Source organism: Oncorhynchus clarkii, chromosome 26, assembly GCF_045791955.1.
Source record: "Oncorhynchus clarkii lewisi isolate Uvic-CL-2024 chromosome 26, UVic_Ocla_1.0, whole genome shotgun sequence".
Classification (NCBI taxonomy): domain Eukaryota; kingdom Metazoa; phylum Chordata; class Actinopteri; order Salmoniformes; family Salmonidae; genus Oncorhynchus; species Oncorhynchus clarkii.
This window is the reverse complement of record NC_092172.1, coordinates 38,733,686-38,751,576: the sequence shown is the minus strand read 5'-3', so window position 1 is coordinate 38,751,576 and position 17,891 is coordinate 38,733,686. Positions and strand designations below refer to the sequence as shown.

Here is a 17,891-nt window from a genome sequence, read left to right as displayed (position 1 = left end):
AATCCTAACTGACCTCAGACAGGGAATTTTTACGTGGATTAAATGTCAGGAATTGTGAAAAACTGAGTTTAAATGTATTTGGCTAAGGTGTACGTTAACTTCCGACTTCAACTGTAGCTTCACAGTCAATGAGTCAGCAGAAACAGCAGTTTACTGTGTGTGTGTGTGTGTGTGTGTGTGTGTGTGTGTGTGTGTGTGTGTGTGCACTTACAGAGGAATCTTCAGAGCAGGAAGCTATGATGTTTTCAAAGAAGGGATTCCATTTGATGTCCAGGACATTGCCTTGGTGGCCACACACTTTGGGGTGGTGGGGGTCGATGCGGCCCGCCTGAAACGGAAGAACAAACATACTGATCATATATTGAGGAAAGAACAGACATCAATGGCTTTCTATCACCATTACTGATATGTACATGACTATGTATTTTCCAAACGATGACATCACACATGTAGGCCATATGTCAAGGTCATTTAAAAAAATATCTTTATTTAACTAGGCAAGTCAGTTCAGAACAAATCCTTATTTACAATGACGGCCTACCCTGGCCAAACCCAGACGACACTGGGCCAATTGTGTACCACCCAATGGGACGCCCAATCACAGCCAGTTGTGATACAGCCAGGAATTGAGCCAGTGTCTGTAGTGATGCCTCTTGCACTGAGATGCAGTGCCTTAGACCGTTGCGCCACTCGGGAGCCCTCAGAGGGCACCACTGAGTAACACTAGCCATGTAAACAGTTAACACTGCCCTACATATGTCAAGGTCAGAGGACACCACTTAGTAACACTAGCCATGTAAACAGTTAACACAACCCTACAAAATGTATTGGATAATTTGATGACCCCAGTCAAATAACGTCTCTTTAAAACGTTCACCCTTACAGAGAAATGTTGACTTAGTGTAACTGAACCCTTGGGGTGCTGATAAAACACGATGAACGTGTACTGATGCTGTAACAATGTGTACTGATGCTGTAACAATGTGTACGTGTACTGATGCTGTAACAATGTGTACTGATGCTGTAACAATGTGTACGTGTACTGATGCTGTAACAATGTGTACTGATGCTGTAACAATGTGTACGTGTACTGATGCTGTAACAATGTGTACTGATGCTGTAACAATGTGTAAGTGTACTGATGCTGTAACAATGTGTACGTGTACTGATGCTGTAACAATGTGTACTGATGCTGTAACAATGTGTCCTGATGCTGTAACAATGTGTAAGTGTACTGATGCTGTAACAATGTGTACTGATGCTGTAACAATGTGTACTGATGCTGTAACAATGTGTACGTGTACTGATGCTGTAACAATGTGTACTGATGCTGTAACAATGTGTCCTGATGCTGTAACAATGTGTAAGTGTACTGATGCTGTAACAATGTGTACTGATGCTGTAACAATGTGTACTGATGCTGTAACAATGTGTACTGATGCTGTAACAATGTGTAAGTGTACTGATGCTTTAACAATGTGTACTGATGCTGTAACAATGTGTACTGATGCTGTAACAATGTGTCCTGATGCTGTAACAATGTGTAAGTGTACTGATGCTGTAACAATGTGTACTGATGCTGTAACAATGTGTAAGTGTACTGATGCTGTAACAATGTGTACGTGTACTGATGCTGTAACAATGTGTACAGATGCTGTAACAATGTGTACGTGTACTGATGCTGTAACAACGTGTACGTGTACTGATGCTGTAACAATGTGTAAGTGTACTGATGCTGTAACAATGTGTAAGTGTACTGATGCTGTAACAATGTGTACGTGTACTGATGCTGTAACAACGTGTACGTGTACTGATGCTGTAACAATGTGTAAGTGTACTGATGCTGTAACAATGTGTACGTGTACTGATGCTGTAACAATGTGTACGTGTACTGATGCTGTAACAATGTGTACGTGTCCTGATGCTGTAACAATGTGTAAGTGTACGGATGCTGTAACAATGTGTACTGATGCTGTAACAATGTGTAAGTGTACTGATGCTGTAACAATGTGTACGTGTACTGATGCTGTAACAATGTGTACTGATGCTGTAACAATGTGTACGTGTACTGATGCTGTAACAATGTGTACGTGTACTGATGCTGTAACAATGTGTACTGATGCTGTAACAATGTGTAAGTGTACTGATGCTGTAACAATGTGTACTGATGCTGTAACAATGTGTATGTGTACCGATGCTGTAACAATGTGTACTGATGCTTTAACAATGTGTATGTGTACTGATGCTGTAACAATGTGTACTGATGCTGTAACAATGTGTACGTGTACTGATGCTGTAACAATGTGTACTGATGCTGTAACAATGTGTAAGTGTACTGATGCTGTAACAATGTGTACGTGTACTGATGCTGTAACAATGTTTCCCAGGTGATCCTTCAATCACCAAACAAACTCAACACTTGACTGTTAAAGTCAATCAACATAAACACTATGCAGCCGAGAAATACACATTGAAGAAATAACATAATTTCCTTTGTTTAAGGACCAGGGACAACCAAAGGATTGTTATTGCAATGTGCCTCCACGTCCACAGGGAGGCGCTGGATTAGCAGACTTGGATGGATCATGGCTGAGACCTCTCCATGTTGGTCATGTCATGAATGTTTGATGTCACTTCAATCCACTGACCTCCTTCTTATGTCCTCAGAGACATATGGCTGAGAGCCTCAGGCCAAGCCTGAGTGGAACTGGCTGTGTGTGTGTGTGTGTGTGTGTGTGTGTGTGTGTGTGTGTGTGTGTGTGTGTGTGTGTGTGTGTGTGTGTATGTGTGACAAACCAACGGCAGCATTCATAACTTGGAGTATCCTTTTCATGGCAGAACAGATTTACAGCTAAAGTCCCTTCCCAGGCTTTTCAGAAAAAGAGTCCAATCTCGACAGCTTCCCAACAGTACAACTTTACCAACTATTCTCAATTAGTGTGTAATTTACTAATGTAGACTTTCTTCCAGAGATTTCTTCTATTAGCTAAACTCATCATCTCCTGTTTGATTTCCCATAGGTCCTCAATACTCAACAGACATGTCAGATGTCAGTTTTAATCAGAAATATTCATTACTCATTAGCTGAGGGAAAGTGGGCAACACATCTGATCAAATATTAAAACAAAGCTTGATATCATCATGTAGAAGCATGTTGGGCCTCAGTGTAAATCTTACAGGATTATGCCATTATTAAGTTGGTTATGGAATTCAAAGTCTTTGAATATTAATAAATAGAGGACAAAGGGAGGGCACCAGGTAGACGCCAGGGTGAATCTGGATCACAATTCTGAGATGGCGTGAATGAGACCTTGGGTTGAACCAGGCCCTCTGGGCATTCAGTACACTGGTTGGTTCCCTTTAAGGGTTAAAGACAAAAGACTTCCAATTACAGACATTCTCATGATGTCATCTGGCAACAGCCACACAACACATTATCACCAGAGACTCTCTAACACAGGACTGTTATACCCTGCTGTGTTCACCAGAGACTCTCTAACACAGGACTGGAGTACCCTGCTGTGTTCACACTTAGACACACAGCAGCTCTACACACTGATAGGGAAACAAATGCACACACACACACACACACACACACACACACACACACACACACACACACACACACACACACACACACACACACACACACACACACACACACACACACACACACACACACACACACTGATTGGTGAGAAACACAAACACACCATTAAGTACATTCTCTTTATACATGTTTACATCATATCTGTAGAACCCATACCTCAGATTCACCTGAAGGTGACATATCTGTAGAACCCATACCTCAGATTCACCTGAAGGTTACATCATATCTGTAGAACCCATACCTCAGATTCACCTGAAGGTGACATCATATCTGTAGAACTAATGCCTCAGATTCACCTGAAGGTTACATCATATCTGTAGAACCAATACCTCAGATTCACCTGAAGGTTACATCATATCTGTAGAACTAATGCCTCAGATTCACCTGAAGGTTACATCATATCTGTAGGTTTAATACCTCAGATTCACCTGAAGGTTACATCATATCTGTAGAACCCATACCTCAGATTCACCTGAAGGTTACATCATATCTGTAGAACTAATGCCTCAGATTCACCTGAAGGTTACATAATATCTGTAGAACCCATACCTCAGATTCACCTGAAGGTTACATCATATCTGTAGAACCAATACCTCAGATTCACCTGAAGGTTACATCATATCTGCAGAACTAATGCCTCAGATTCACCTGAAAGTTACATCATATCTGTAGGTTTAATATCTCAGATTCACCTGAAGGTTACATCATATCTGTAGAACTAATGCCTCAGATTCACCTGAAGGTTACATCATATCTGTAGAACTAATGCCTCAGATTCACCTGAAGGTTACATCATATCTGTAGAACCAATACCTCAGATTCACCTGAAGGTTACATCATATCTGTAGGTTTAATATCTCAGTTTCACCTGAAGGTTACATCATATCTGTAGAACTAATGCCTCAGATTCACCTGAAGGTTACATCATATCTGTAGAACCCATACCTCAGATTCACCTGAAGGTTACATCATATCTGCAGAACTAATGCCTCAGATTCACCTGAAGGTTACATCATATCTGTAGGTTTAATATCTCAGATTCACCTGAAGGTTACATCATATCTGTAGAACTAATGCCTCAGATTCACCTGAAGGTTACATCATATCTGTAGGTTTAATATCTCAGTTTCACCTGAAGGTTACATCATATCTGTAGGTTTAATATCTCAGTTTCACCTGAAGGTTACATCATATCTGTAGGTTTAATATCTCAGATTCACCTGAAGGTTACATCATATCTGTAGAACTAATGCCTCAGATTCACCTGAAGGTTACATCATATCTGTAGGTTTAATATCTCAGTTTCACCTGAAGGGTACATCATATCTGTAGGTTTAATACCTCAGATTCACCTGAAGGTTACATCATATCTGTAGGTTTAATATCTCAAGTTCACCTGAAGGTTACATCATATCTGTAGGTTTAATATCTCAGTTTCACCTGAAGGTTACATCATATCTGTAGGTTTAATATCTCAGTTTCACCTGAAGGTTACATAATAGTTGACAACTCAACCAAATGTAAATCACAAGTAGACGTTGAAATGACATCTGTGCTCAGTGGGACATCTCTCTCCACAACGCCTGAATCTACCCAGCATGGGAGTGGGGGGGTGGATTTTCCGATGGTTAAACTGGGACTGGTGACATCATTTTGCCTACCATACTTCTTCTACTCATGTTTTTTCCCTTCTTCACTGTACAAGAGTCATAGCCTCTGTATGCTATTTCCATTCCACTACTCCAGCCCTACTGACATATTTTATTTGATTTATTTTATTTGACCTTTATTTAACCAGGTAGGCAAGTTGAGAACACCTTTATTTAACCAGGTAGGCAAGTTGAGAACAAGTTCTCATTTACAACTGCGACCTGGCCAAGATAAAGCAAAGCAATTCGACACATACAACAACAGAGAGTTACACATGGAGTAAACAAACGTTCAGTCAATAATACAGTAGAAAAATAAGTCTATGTACAATGTGAGCAAATGAGGTGAGATTATGGAGGTAAAGGCAAAAAAAGGCCATGGTGGCGAAGTAAATACAATATAGCAAGTAAAACACTGGAATGGTAGATTTGCAGTGGAAGAATGTGCAAAGTAGAAAGACTGGATAGTATAGCATTTGTGAATTTGTGTATTTATTTATAATAATGTATAGTATTTCATAAAACAAGGCAGATTTCAGGTGATGCACACAACATTGCTCCTGTGTGTCTGTGTGTAATGCTGTGAACATATTCATAGACTCAAAATCAAAACCAGATTTGTAAAGCCAATGAATAACAGCCAACAAATGCTATTACAACCATAACACTGAATTTTCCGACAGGTGTTGTGGAGGGATTGTGTATCAAACAGGTGGTTGTTTAGTTTTTCTTCTTAGCCAACTTAACCGTTAGATGACATTACCTTCATCAATAACCAGAATGAATGTTGACTGAATTATTTGTTTTCTGCTTTATAACGAAAGACAGGACCTGTTCCAACAGAAAAATACTATTTTAATTCTACATTCTTAACTAACTCTTCTTTGAAAAGATATAGTAGCATTTTGTAAATTCAGATACCCAGATATGTATAAGCGTGGACACGATCAATGAGGGCACCGTCCAAAGTAGGTATGCATTAATCATCAGATACATTTTTACATGATTTGGAAAATAACGTATACTTGTTTTTACCTGCATTAAGTAACCATTTCAGTTCTGCGTTCTGCAGGGCAATAAAGACAGATTAAAGCTCTGATAGAGTCTGGTCAGCTGTGGGGGCAATAGCATGCACCACAGTGTCATCTGCATTCAGGTGACAATATTGTTAATGTAAATAGTGAAAAGAACAGGACCGAGAATCAATCCCTGTGGGACTCTATGTTAAATCCAGAAAACCTGATTTAACACCATCAGTAAACACACACTGTATTCTATCCTTTAACATAGTTTCAAACCAGCCTGGTCATGATCAATTGATGAAAGCCTTTGAACAAGTAATGCGCAATCCACAGTGTTGAAGGCTTTAGACAGGTCAAAAAAAAAGGTCTGCACAATGTGTTTTCTCATCCAAACAATTAAAGACATTTAAAACCAAGAAGTATCAGAGATGGTGCCATGACCTGGTCTGGAACCTGACTGGTGTACATTTAGAATACATTTCATTGTTATAAAATATCTAAACTGAGTATTTACCAAGGATTCTAGAATCTTTGCTGGGCAATAGAGTTTGGAAATGGGACTATAATTATTTAGGTCATACGGGTCAACACTTTTGTGAAGGGGGAGTATATGAGCCGCCTTTCAGACCCTGTGGATGGTACTAGAAATAAATGTAGGGTTAAAAATATGTGTTGGAAATTCTGCAATCAGACGAGCAGAAAGCTGCTTCGAGGAGGGCTGCGAAAGTAGCCCAAGTAGCATGGGAAAGTAGCCCAGGTAGCATGGGAAAGTAGCCCAAGTCTTACACCGAAACACATGAGCCAATTATGAGGCAATCGAACAGATAAAAGCCATGAGCTCAGCCAGATGAATGACAACACAGTAAGCTGAATGACTCTGGATACCCATGACAAAAGAGCCATTGATGCCTGATCCAAGTGAAAGCTGTAGAATGCTTTGGGACCATGACAGGGACAGGGTGGGGCATTCTAGGTAGTGTAGTATAACTTGGCATGAGGTGGAAAGAGAGGGACCATGGCAATAAAGAATGGAAGATCTTGGAGCAGAGCGGTATTGTTCACAGCTTGTCCCATCAAAAGACCATCGTTGATGGAAGTGCCAAAACAACTAACGGCAATGAGAAATCCCTCATAACTGCCAATATGGTATTAATACGGTGTATCTGCAACATTTTAATGGAGTGGCTTTCATATTTCACCATATTTCACTTGGTGAAAATGCAGAAACTGATGTATCTATGCCTTCTTCTCTCCTATTCAATAAATAGCTTTCAAATACTAGAGCAGAAAATTCCCCACAGTGGTTTTCCATTATAGTGTGTGTCCAACCCTTTTCATTCCTATAACTGCTTTTCCTAATTAGAATATTGGTTCTGCAGAGATGTATTTTTACACCCTTTACCAGCTGCAGATCTCCTTCTTGTACCCTGGATTGGACTCTATTCCACTACTTCAAATGAAACAACATTGGCAGGGTATCCTAGTGGTTAGAGCGTTGGGCTAGTAACTGAAAGGTTGCAAGTTCAAATCCTCTGAGCTGACAAGGTACAACTCTGTTGTTCTGCCCCTGAACAAGGCAGTTAACCCACTGTTCCTAGGCCCTCATTGATATTAAGAATTTGTTCTTAACTGACTTGCCTGGTAAAATAAAAAACATCAATGGGGGAAATGTAAAATGTAACTGCTTCAGTTGATTGGAGCATAGTGCTAGCCACACCACACATAGTGCTAGCCACACCACACATAGTGCTAGCCACACCACACATAGTGCTAGCCACACCACACATAGTGCTAGCCACACCACACATAGTGCTTGCCACACCACACATAGTGCTTGCCACACCACACATAGTGCTTGCCACACCACACATAGTGCTAGCCACACCACACATAGTGCTTGCCACACCAAAGCTGGGCTTTAAGTCACTCATGGAACATATACTGTATGTAAACAGAAAGTTGCTTTGGATAACAGCATCTTGCTGAATTACCATATCAAGACCTGAACTCTCTGCCCTCTGGTAACAGTTTGATTTGGCCTGCACTCTGGATAAAAGGCTTTGCAGCCAGAAGCAGTGGAAGTATCTTGGCAATGTCTCTCTTGCGGAGACAGGACTCAGTAAATAGTAGTTGGTCTTTCATATCCCAGGGTGCAGATGGGTTTCATACTAAACAATGAGTGACATCATCTGTATACCCTGACAACAACTGATGCTACTCTAGAAAACATATTTGTCCAATTAGATCAATAAGATTGGTGTTGATGAGTGATTTGGGATTTAGAGCCATTAGGCCTAATAACAGTTTTGATTGGTCTCAAAGAGAGGATGTGATTGAGACCCATCATCTACTTAAATGATGATGCCAGAGAGGTCGGTGTTGGGAGGATATATTGGCACGGGTGTTGTTAGGCCAGAGATGAAGTCGAGGGCCGCCAAACCTTTCAATATATCCCCCAAACTCCTGCTTCAAGGGCATTATCACATTTATACAACGGGTTACCAACATATTCAAAAAATTATTGACATATTATTGACAAATTTATTCATACCATTTCATCCTTCCACGAGATATATCCCCAACACAAATCTAGGGTTGGTTCCCAAGCTGGCTGGTCTTTCATTCTATCGGTTCGGTTGCCAGAGACGCGACCCAGTAGTTAGGTATTTTTGTTCTAAATCTATGGACACGACCCAGTAGTTTGTTCTAAATGTTCTGTTGCCATGATGGCTGGCAACGTTCTTATCCATTGCTTGCTAGCTAGCCAACGTAGGCTAACACAGTCGCATCAAACAGTGTAGCCAGAATAACAACAAAGTAGCTGCATTTGCGTTTGTTTAAGCTGTTTTCTTGTGATTGTTTTTGGGATAACCATAACAATGAGCTAATGATGTGAGATTTCGCCTCACATAGAACATTTGCTCCCTCACCAGGGCACTGTTCACAATCACTTCAAACTGAAGCTGGATTTACAGAACACTAGCTGCATTTCGTGTTTTTCTATTGACATTTGTTCGTATATATCCACATTTTGTCTGATTTCGACTGGCTAAGGAAAGCTGCCAGCCTGTCTGTCTCGTCCCGACTCCTGACACGTTCACTAACATAGGACAGCTGCAGATCAAATTTCTATATTGAAATAATGTTGTAAATGTCAGAGAGACAGACAGCAAGGTTATTACAGATCTCTGCTGTTGAAAACCAAATGCTCATCTAAAAGACATGGGAGATAATGTCTAGATGCTTTTTATAGTGCAGATCAAGTTTTTAACTTCCCTGCCTGGGCTGATGAGACAGTGGATTGGGCTGATGAGACAGTGGATTGGGCTGATGAGACAGTGGATTGGGCTGATGAGACAGTGGATTGGGCTGATGAGACAGTGGATTGGGCTGATGAGACAGTGGATTGGGCTGATGAGGCAGTGGATTGGGCTGATGAGACAGTGGATTGGGCTGATGAGACAGTGGATTGGGCAGATGAGACAGTGGATTGGGCTGATGAGACAGTGGATTGGGCTGATGAGACAGTGGATTGCGCAGTCAGATGGAACAGAGTAAATAGGCATTTTAACGTCATAGATTCAGCCGGTGGTAGTTACTGGAGTAGACACCGGCTGGAATGCGGTTTTAACTGGTCTTTACAGGGTTTGGGTTGGCACTGGTATTTACAGGGTTAGGGTTGGCACTGGTCTTTACAGGGTTGGCACTGGTATTTACAGGGTTAGGGTTGGTACTGGTCTTTACAGGGTTAGGGTTGAAACTGGTCTTTACAGGGTTAGGGTTGGCACTGGTCTTTACAGGGTTAGGGTTGGCACTGGTATTTACAGGGTTAGGGTTGACACTGGTCTTTACAGGGTTAGGGTTGGCACTGGTATTTACAGGGTTAGGGTTGGCACTGGTCTTTACAGGGTTAGGGTTGACACTGGTCTTTACAGGGTTAGGGTTGACACTGGTCTTTACAGGGTTAGGGTTGGCACTGGTATTTACAGGGTTAGGGTTGACACTGGTATTTACAGGGTTAGGGTTGGCACTGGTCTTTACAGGGTTAGGGTTGGCACTGGTCTTTACAGGGTTAGGGTTGGCACTGGTATTTACAGGGTTAGGGTTGGCACTGGTATTTACAGGGTTAGGGTTGGCACTGGTATTTACAGGGTTAGGGTTGACACTGGTCTTTACAGGGTTAGGGTTGGCACTGGTCTTTACAGGGTTAGGGTTGGCACTGGTATTTACAGGGTTAGGGTTGGTACTGGTCTTTACAGGGTTAGGGTTGGCACTGGTCTTTACAGGGTTAGGATTGTCACTGGTCTTTACAGGGTTGGCACTGGTCTTTACAGGGTTAGGGTTGGCACTGCTCTTTACAGGGTTAGGATTGTCACTGGTCTTTACAGGGTTGGCACTGGTCTTTACAGGGTTAGGATTGTCACTGGTCTTTACAGTGTTAGGGTTGACACTGGTCTTTACAGGGTTAGGGTTGGTACTGGTCTTTACAGGGTTGGCACTGGTCTTTACAGGGTTAGGGTTGACACTGGTCTTTACAGGGTTCGGGTTGACACTGGTATTTACAGGGTTAGGGTTGGCACTGGTATTTACAGGGTTAGGGTTGACACTGGTCTTTACAGGGTTAGGGTTGGCACTGGTATTTACAGGGTTAGGGTTGGCACTGGTATTTACAGGGTTAGGGTTGACACTGGTCTTTACAGGGTTAGGGTTGGCACTGGTCTTTACAGGGTTAGGGTTGGCACTGGTATTTACAGGGTTAGGGTTGGTACTGGTCTTTACAGGGTTAGGGTTGGCACTGGTCTTTACAGGGTTAGGATTGTCACTGGTCTTTACAGGGTTGGCACTGGTCTTTACAGGGTTAGGGTTGGCACTGCTCTTTACAGGGTTAGGATTGTCACTGGTCTTTACAGGGTTGGCACTGGTCTTTACAGGGTTAGGGTTGGCACTGGTATTTACAGGGTTAGGGTTGGCACTGGTCTTTACAGGGTTAGGATTGTCACTGGTCTTTACAGGGTTGGCACTGGTCTTTACAGGGTTAGGGTTGACACTGGTCTTTACAGGGTTAGGGTTGACACTGGTCTTTACAGGGTTCGGGTTGACACTGGTATTTACAGGGTTAGGGTTGGCACTGGTATTTACAGGGTTAGGGTTGGCACTGGTCTTTACAGGGTTAGGATTGTCACTGGTCTTTACAGGGTTAGGGTTGGCACTGGTCTTTACAGGGTTAGGGTTGGCACTGGTCTTTACAGGGTTAGGGTTGACACTGGTCTTTACAGGGTTAGGGTTGGCACTGGTCTTTACAGGGTTAGGGTTGGCACTGGTCTTTACAGGGTTAGGGTTGGCACTGGTCTTTACAGGGTTATATTAGGAGTCAATCACACCGCACCACATGTGTGGTGATCGTTGTTACGTAAAATGGCTGCCGTGGCACCTCCCAAATGGGCGCTACACATTGGTGGTGGAAGGGGTGAAACAATGTCATGTGCTTTGACTTTGAGAAAAGGACAACCTAAAGTGCAAAAATATACAAATCATTCTCAGAGTAGATGTTTCAGAGAGATATGCAGCCCAGAGAACGTAATGCCTCACTGTTGGCCTGCTGCCATGGTTACCTGGGAGACAGGGATAACGATAAAGGACCCTCCACCGGCACTCTCCGTGACGATGGCCAGGAACTTGGCATTGACGGCACAGAAGTGGTTGTCATGGACGTTCTTGGTGATGGGAATGCCGTCAAAGCAGTGCTCCCGGTTGGCCACTTTGCCGTAGACGTTTCGAAACTTGGAGCTTCGGTATGTCGGACGCCATGACATCTGATGGAGAAGAGATGGAGAAGAGATGGAGAAGAGATGGAGAAGAGATGGAGAAGAGATGGAGAGATATTAAGGAGGGAGGTTCAGAAAGGAGTTTCTGCAATACCAGCACTGGGATGTATTGAAGGCACCAGTTAGTTGCTGTTTTATCATGTTGAATGTGCTGACATGGTGGTTTTCTGGTTACTGTATATGCTGGTCCATGTGAGCAGAAGGTCAGCTGTTTAGTTGACAGGTTAGTGGGCATTCATGGTTAACAGCTTAGATCAACCGGCTGGTTGAACATAATTGGATTATTTTAGATTTAGGGAAAAAACACAAAATGACCATACCACATTAGAGTATTAAATGATCATACCACATTAGAGTATTAAATGATCATACCACATTAGAGTATTAAATGATCATACCACATTAGAGTATTAAATGATCATACCACATTAGAGTATTAAATGATCATACCACATTAGAGTATTAAATGATCATACCACATTAGAGTATTAAATGATCATACCACATTAGAGTATTAAATGATCATACCACATTAGAGTATTAAATGATCATACCACATTAGAGTATTAAAGGAAAACGCCACCAAAAAGTATATTTTGGTATTTTGGTCCATTGTTAAAATAGTCCCAAAATGTTTTGATGGTCAGCAATCAACTTTCAAAATATAGAAATCATCTCTGTGTGATGCATTTTGTATCATATGACGCAAAACGCATCATCATATGGTGATGATTTCTGTATTTTGAAAGTTATGTATCTTGAAAAATTGATTGCTGACAAGCAAAACATTTTGGGATTATGTCAACAATGGACTAATGAAACAAATACCAAAATATTGTTTTTGGGTGGAGTTCTCCTTTAACTTCGAGATTGCTGTTCCAAAATCCCTAGAGAAACCCCCATTAGTAAAGACAGTAACGAGGAGTGTTGCTGTTCCAAAATCCCTAGAGAAACCCCCATTAGTAAAGACAGTAAAGAGGAGTGTTGCTGTTCCAAAATCCCCAGAGAAACCCCCATTAGTAAAGACAGTAAAGAGGAGTGTTGCTGTTCCAAAATCCCCAGAGAAACCCCCATTAGTAAAGACAGTAAAGAGGAGTGTTGCTGTTCCAAAATCCCCAGAGAAACCCCCATTAGTAAAGACAGTAAAGAGGAGTGTTGCTGTTCCAAAATCCCTAGAGAAACCCCCATTAGTAAAGACAGTAAAGAGGAGTGTTGCTGTTCCAAAATCCCCAGAGAAACCCCCATTAGTAAAGACAGTAAAGAGGAGTGTTGCTGTTCCAAAATCCCCAGAGAAACCCCCATTAGTAAAGACAGTAAAGAGGAGTGTTGCTGTTCCAAAATCCCCAGAGAAACCCCCATTAGTAAAGACAGTAAAGAGGAGTGTTGCTGTTCCAAAATCCCCAGAGAAACCCCCATTAGTAAAGACAGTAAAGAGGAGTGTTGCTGTTCCAAAATCCCTAGAGAAACCCGCACTAGTAAAGACAGTAAAGAGGAATGTTGCTTTCTTCAAAATCACTTCTGTCCACCCCTATAGTTCAGAGGAATTTTGTCAGTGCTGTCATGGCAATTCAAATCCCATGTTAGTCAGAGTGTGAAATGTTCAACGCCACAAGAAAATATTTCACAGAAAATAGCGAGTAAGTAAATAAAGGTAGACAAGAGCAGTCCCTCACAAGAGCAGTCCCTCACAAGAGCAGTCCCTCACAAGAGCAGTCCCTCACAAGAGCAGTCCCTCACAAGAGCAGTCCCTCACAAGAGCAGTCCCTCACAAGTGATTTGAGTCTGACATCAGCAACTACTAACGAGGAGGCGGCTCCATGAAAGGATTCCTTTGTGACACATATGTCCTGAGCTTGGACCCATGAAACCTTGCAAAACAGCAAGCCAGCCACTTCACTTCCCAGCGAGGGGAAGTGGTCGACTCCATCATAAAAACACTCAAACCACTACTTTTGTTTGTCGTTACCCACAAGCATGTACTGACCGAATTGCTGCCTTGCAGCGTGAGATACAACTATCTTCTGGGTCACACTAGACCTAATCACAGGTGTAGAGCTGGATGACCCTTAGACACTGATCCAAGGACAGTTTTGAGGTTTGTCCCACTAACGATCGATGATACATCAGGGAAGGTGAATAGATCCTAGGTGTGGTAAAGGGGAACGTCTGCTTACAGACAGCGGCAGGTAGCCTAGTGGTTAGAGCGTTGGGCCAGTAACTGAAAGATTGCTGGATCGAATCCCCAAGCTGACAAGATAAAAAACAGTTGTTCTGCCCCTGAACAAGGCAGTTAACTCACTGGTAGGCTGTCATTGTAAGTAAGAATTTATTCTTAACTGACTTGTTAAATACATACATAGAAAAAAAACAGACAGGAAGTTCTTCAGGAAAGGAGATTTACGACACTGTCAGATCTGTGACAAGATGACATCACCACAGCCACAATTCAGCATTGTTCTGGGGTGGGAACAGTGCTGTGTGCAAATAGAGATGTCCCTGTTTCCATGCTGCCATGGTCTCTTCCTGTCCTACAGACTGCAGTCTACATCTGGTCTTCAGCCGGTGGAGACCAAGCAGTGCACACAATCCAGTAATCACTCCCATCCCACCCACAGGCAGGCCAGTACTCACTCTCATCCATCCCACCCACAGGCAGACCAGTAATCCCTCTCACCCAACCTACCCATAGGCACACCAGTAATCACTCTCACCCACCCCACCCACAGGCAGACAAGTAATCACTCCCATCCCACCCACAGGCAGGCCAGTAATCACTCTCACCCATCCCACCCACAGGCAGACCAGTAATCCCTCTCACCCACAGGCAGACCAGTACTCACTCTCACCCATCCCACCCACAGGCAGACCAGTAATCACTCTCACCCATCCCACCCATAGGCAGATCAGTAATCACTCTCACCCATCCCACCCACAGGCAGGCCAGTAATCACTCCCATCCCACCCACAGGCAGACCAGTAATCACTCTCACCCATCCCACCCACAGGCAGGCCACTAATCACTCTCACCCATCCCACCCACAGGCAGACCAGTAATCCCTCTCACCCATCCCACCCACAGGCAGACCAGTAATCACTCTCACCCTTGCCACCCACAGGCAGACCAGTAATCACTCTCACCCATCCCACCCACAGGCAGACCAGTAATCACTCCCATCCCACCCACAGGCAGACCAGTAATCACTCCCATCCCACCCACAGACAGACCAGTAATCACTCTCACCCATCCCACGCACAGACAGACCAGTAATCACTCCCATCCCACCCACAGACAAACCAGTAATCACTCTCACCCATCCCACCCACAGGCAGACCAGTAATCACTCTCACCCACCCCACCCACATGCAGACCAGTAATCACACCCATCCCACCCACAGGCAGACCAGTAATCACTCTCACCCATCCCACCCACAGGCAGACCAGTAATCACTCTCACCCATCCCACCCACATGCAGACCAGTAATCACACCCATCCCACCCACAGGCAGACCAGTAATCCCTCTCACCCATCCCACCCACAGGCAGACCAGTAATCCCACCCATCCCACCCACAGGCAGACCAGTAATCGCTCTCACCCATCCCACCCACAGGCAGACCAGTAATCACTCTCACCCATCCCACCCACAGGCAGACCAGTAATCACTCCCATCCCACCCACAGGCAGACCAGTAATCACTCTCACCCATCTCACCCACAGGCAGACCAGTAATCACTCCCATCCCACCCACAGGCAGACCAGTAATCACTCTCACCCATCCCACCCACAGGCAGACCAGTAATCACTCTCTCCCATCCCACCCACAGGCAGACCAGTAATCACTCCCACCCATCCCATCCACAGGCAGACCAGTAATCACTCTCACCCATCTCACCCACAGGCAGACCAGTAATCACTCTGTCGTGGAGGTGAAGGAGTGTGGTGCGGCATTGATATAGCTGGAGCTCGACATGTCCACAGACAGACCAGTAATCACTTTGTCGTGAAGGAGTGTGGTGCGGCATTGATATAGCTGGAGCTCGACATGTCCACAGACAGACCAGTAATCACTCTGTCGTGGAGGTGAAGGAGTGTGGTGAGGCATTGATATAGCTGGAGCTCGACATGTCCACAGACAGACCAGTAATCACTTTGTCGTGAAGGAGTGTGGTGCGGCATTGATATAGCTGGAGCTCGACAAGTCCACAGACAGACCAGTAATCACTCTGTCGTGGAGGTGAAGGAGTGTGGTGCGGCATTGATATAGCTGGAGCTCGACATGTCCACAGACAGCCGCTGTCACAGCACTTTTTGTATTCCCGAGATTCTCACCTCTGAGTGCTGTGGGAGTAATGAAATGGTACTCATTCCACTCACTGCACATCTCAATTCCTTTCCTTCCTCGTTTACCCCCCTCCTTCCTCTCAAAAAGCAGAGTTAAAGAAGCTACCCCTAGAATGACTCTGAGCATAATGCTTAGCTTGTTAAAGTATTGATGTGAAACAGCAGAACAACAGGAAGAGGCCTCAGGGCAGCAGAGAAAGAGCACTGGCATTGAGTTCTCACCACAAGGACACTCATTAATTTGTCACCAGTGGATGGCACGCGGGACTGCGTACGCTGCTCTCTGTCTCTCACTGACAACGCAGTGAGACTAAAGCATGGTGTCTCTCAGCTCCAGTCATGGCAGGGCGTCCCCGTGCTAGCCATAGCCTACACCTAACTCGTCACCATCTAACTGTATATGTGATCCATCCATCTCATAACCCCAGGAGATGGTTATGACAGCCTTGAAAGGACAGGAAATACCCCCCAACTCTCTCTCTCACACACACACACACACACACACACACACACACACACACACACACACACACACACACACACACACACACACACACACACACACACACACACACACACACACACACAGCCATCCATAGTATATCTGAATTCCTCTCCAAAGACAGTCCTCTCAGTGAAAACAATATCTTACCTTAGTGCTGAGTAGAGTAGTGACACTATAGCCCGATCTGTCAGGCCCTCTCAAATTACAACCCCGCCCCTTTCCTCCCTTTTATAGACCAGCTGCAGTCTGCCAGTTTCTCCTAGCTTCTCAACGATACATCCAGTCAACCGGCCTACTATGCTCCGCTCACGCTCATCTGTTTCTCTCCTCCCCTCTTCTTACCCCGTCTCTCCTCTTTCTCCCTTCATGTCCTGTCCTCCTCCTATGAGCTACCCCTCCCTCTCTCCTGCTCCCTCTCAGCCCCAGACCAGACAGCTGCATGCAGCCCTGGAGCAGCAGTTAACGCTGCCTCTATCCCTCTCACTGCTCTGTACTCCTCTAGATGTGGGCTGCACCACTCACTCTCTCTTTCACTCTCTCTTTCACTCTCTCTCCCTCTCTCTCTCTCCCCCTCTCTCTCTCTCTCTCTCTCTCTCTCTATTCTCTTGCTCTCTCTCCCTCCCTCTCTATATACATCCATCTATCTCTCTCTCTCTCGCTGTGTCTCATTGTGCCAGCCCTATCACTAGCTGGGACTGTAGATAGCCGTTGATAACTATTGAAAGACGTTCTTGGTATTGAATACTTCACACTCTCTTGTTTGCAAATAGAGAGGTCGACGACTATACAGAGTATAAATGTTTCCTTACGAATGTTTCCCTATGCATGTTTCCCTATGCATGTTTCCCTACACATGTTTCCTACACATGTTTCCTACACATGTTTCCTACACATGTTTCCCTACGCCTGTTTCCCTACACATGTTTCCCTACGCATGTT

General features: G+C 44.0%; 1 protein-coding gene across 2 annotated transcripts in view; it reads right to left on the bottom strand.

Moving 5' to 3' along the window:
* Positions 1-17,891, bottom strand: part of LOC139385222 (coronin-2B) — a 78,873-nt gene that overhangs the window by 9,372 nt on the left and 51,610 nt on the right. The window contains exons 1-3 of one of the 2 annotated variants that reach the window (XM_071130338.1): positions 17,100-17,452; positions 11,894-12,094; positions 212-328 (exon numbers count right to left, since the gene is read on the bottom strand). In XM_071130338.1, the coding sequence (XP_070986439.1) occupies positions 212-328; positions 11,894-12,094 (318 nt within the window). In that variant the 5' untranslated portion in view covers positions 17,100-17,452. Of the gene's footprint in view, positions 1-211; positions 329-11,893; positions 12,095-17,099; positions 17,453-17,891 lie in introns of those variants that run through there. The other variant, XM_071130337.1, reaches the window with a different exon arrangement.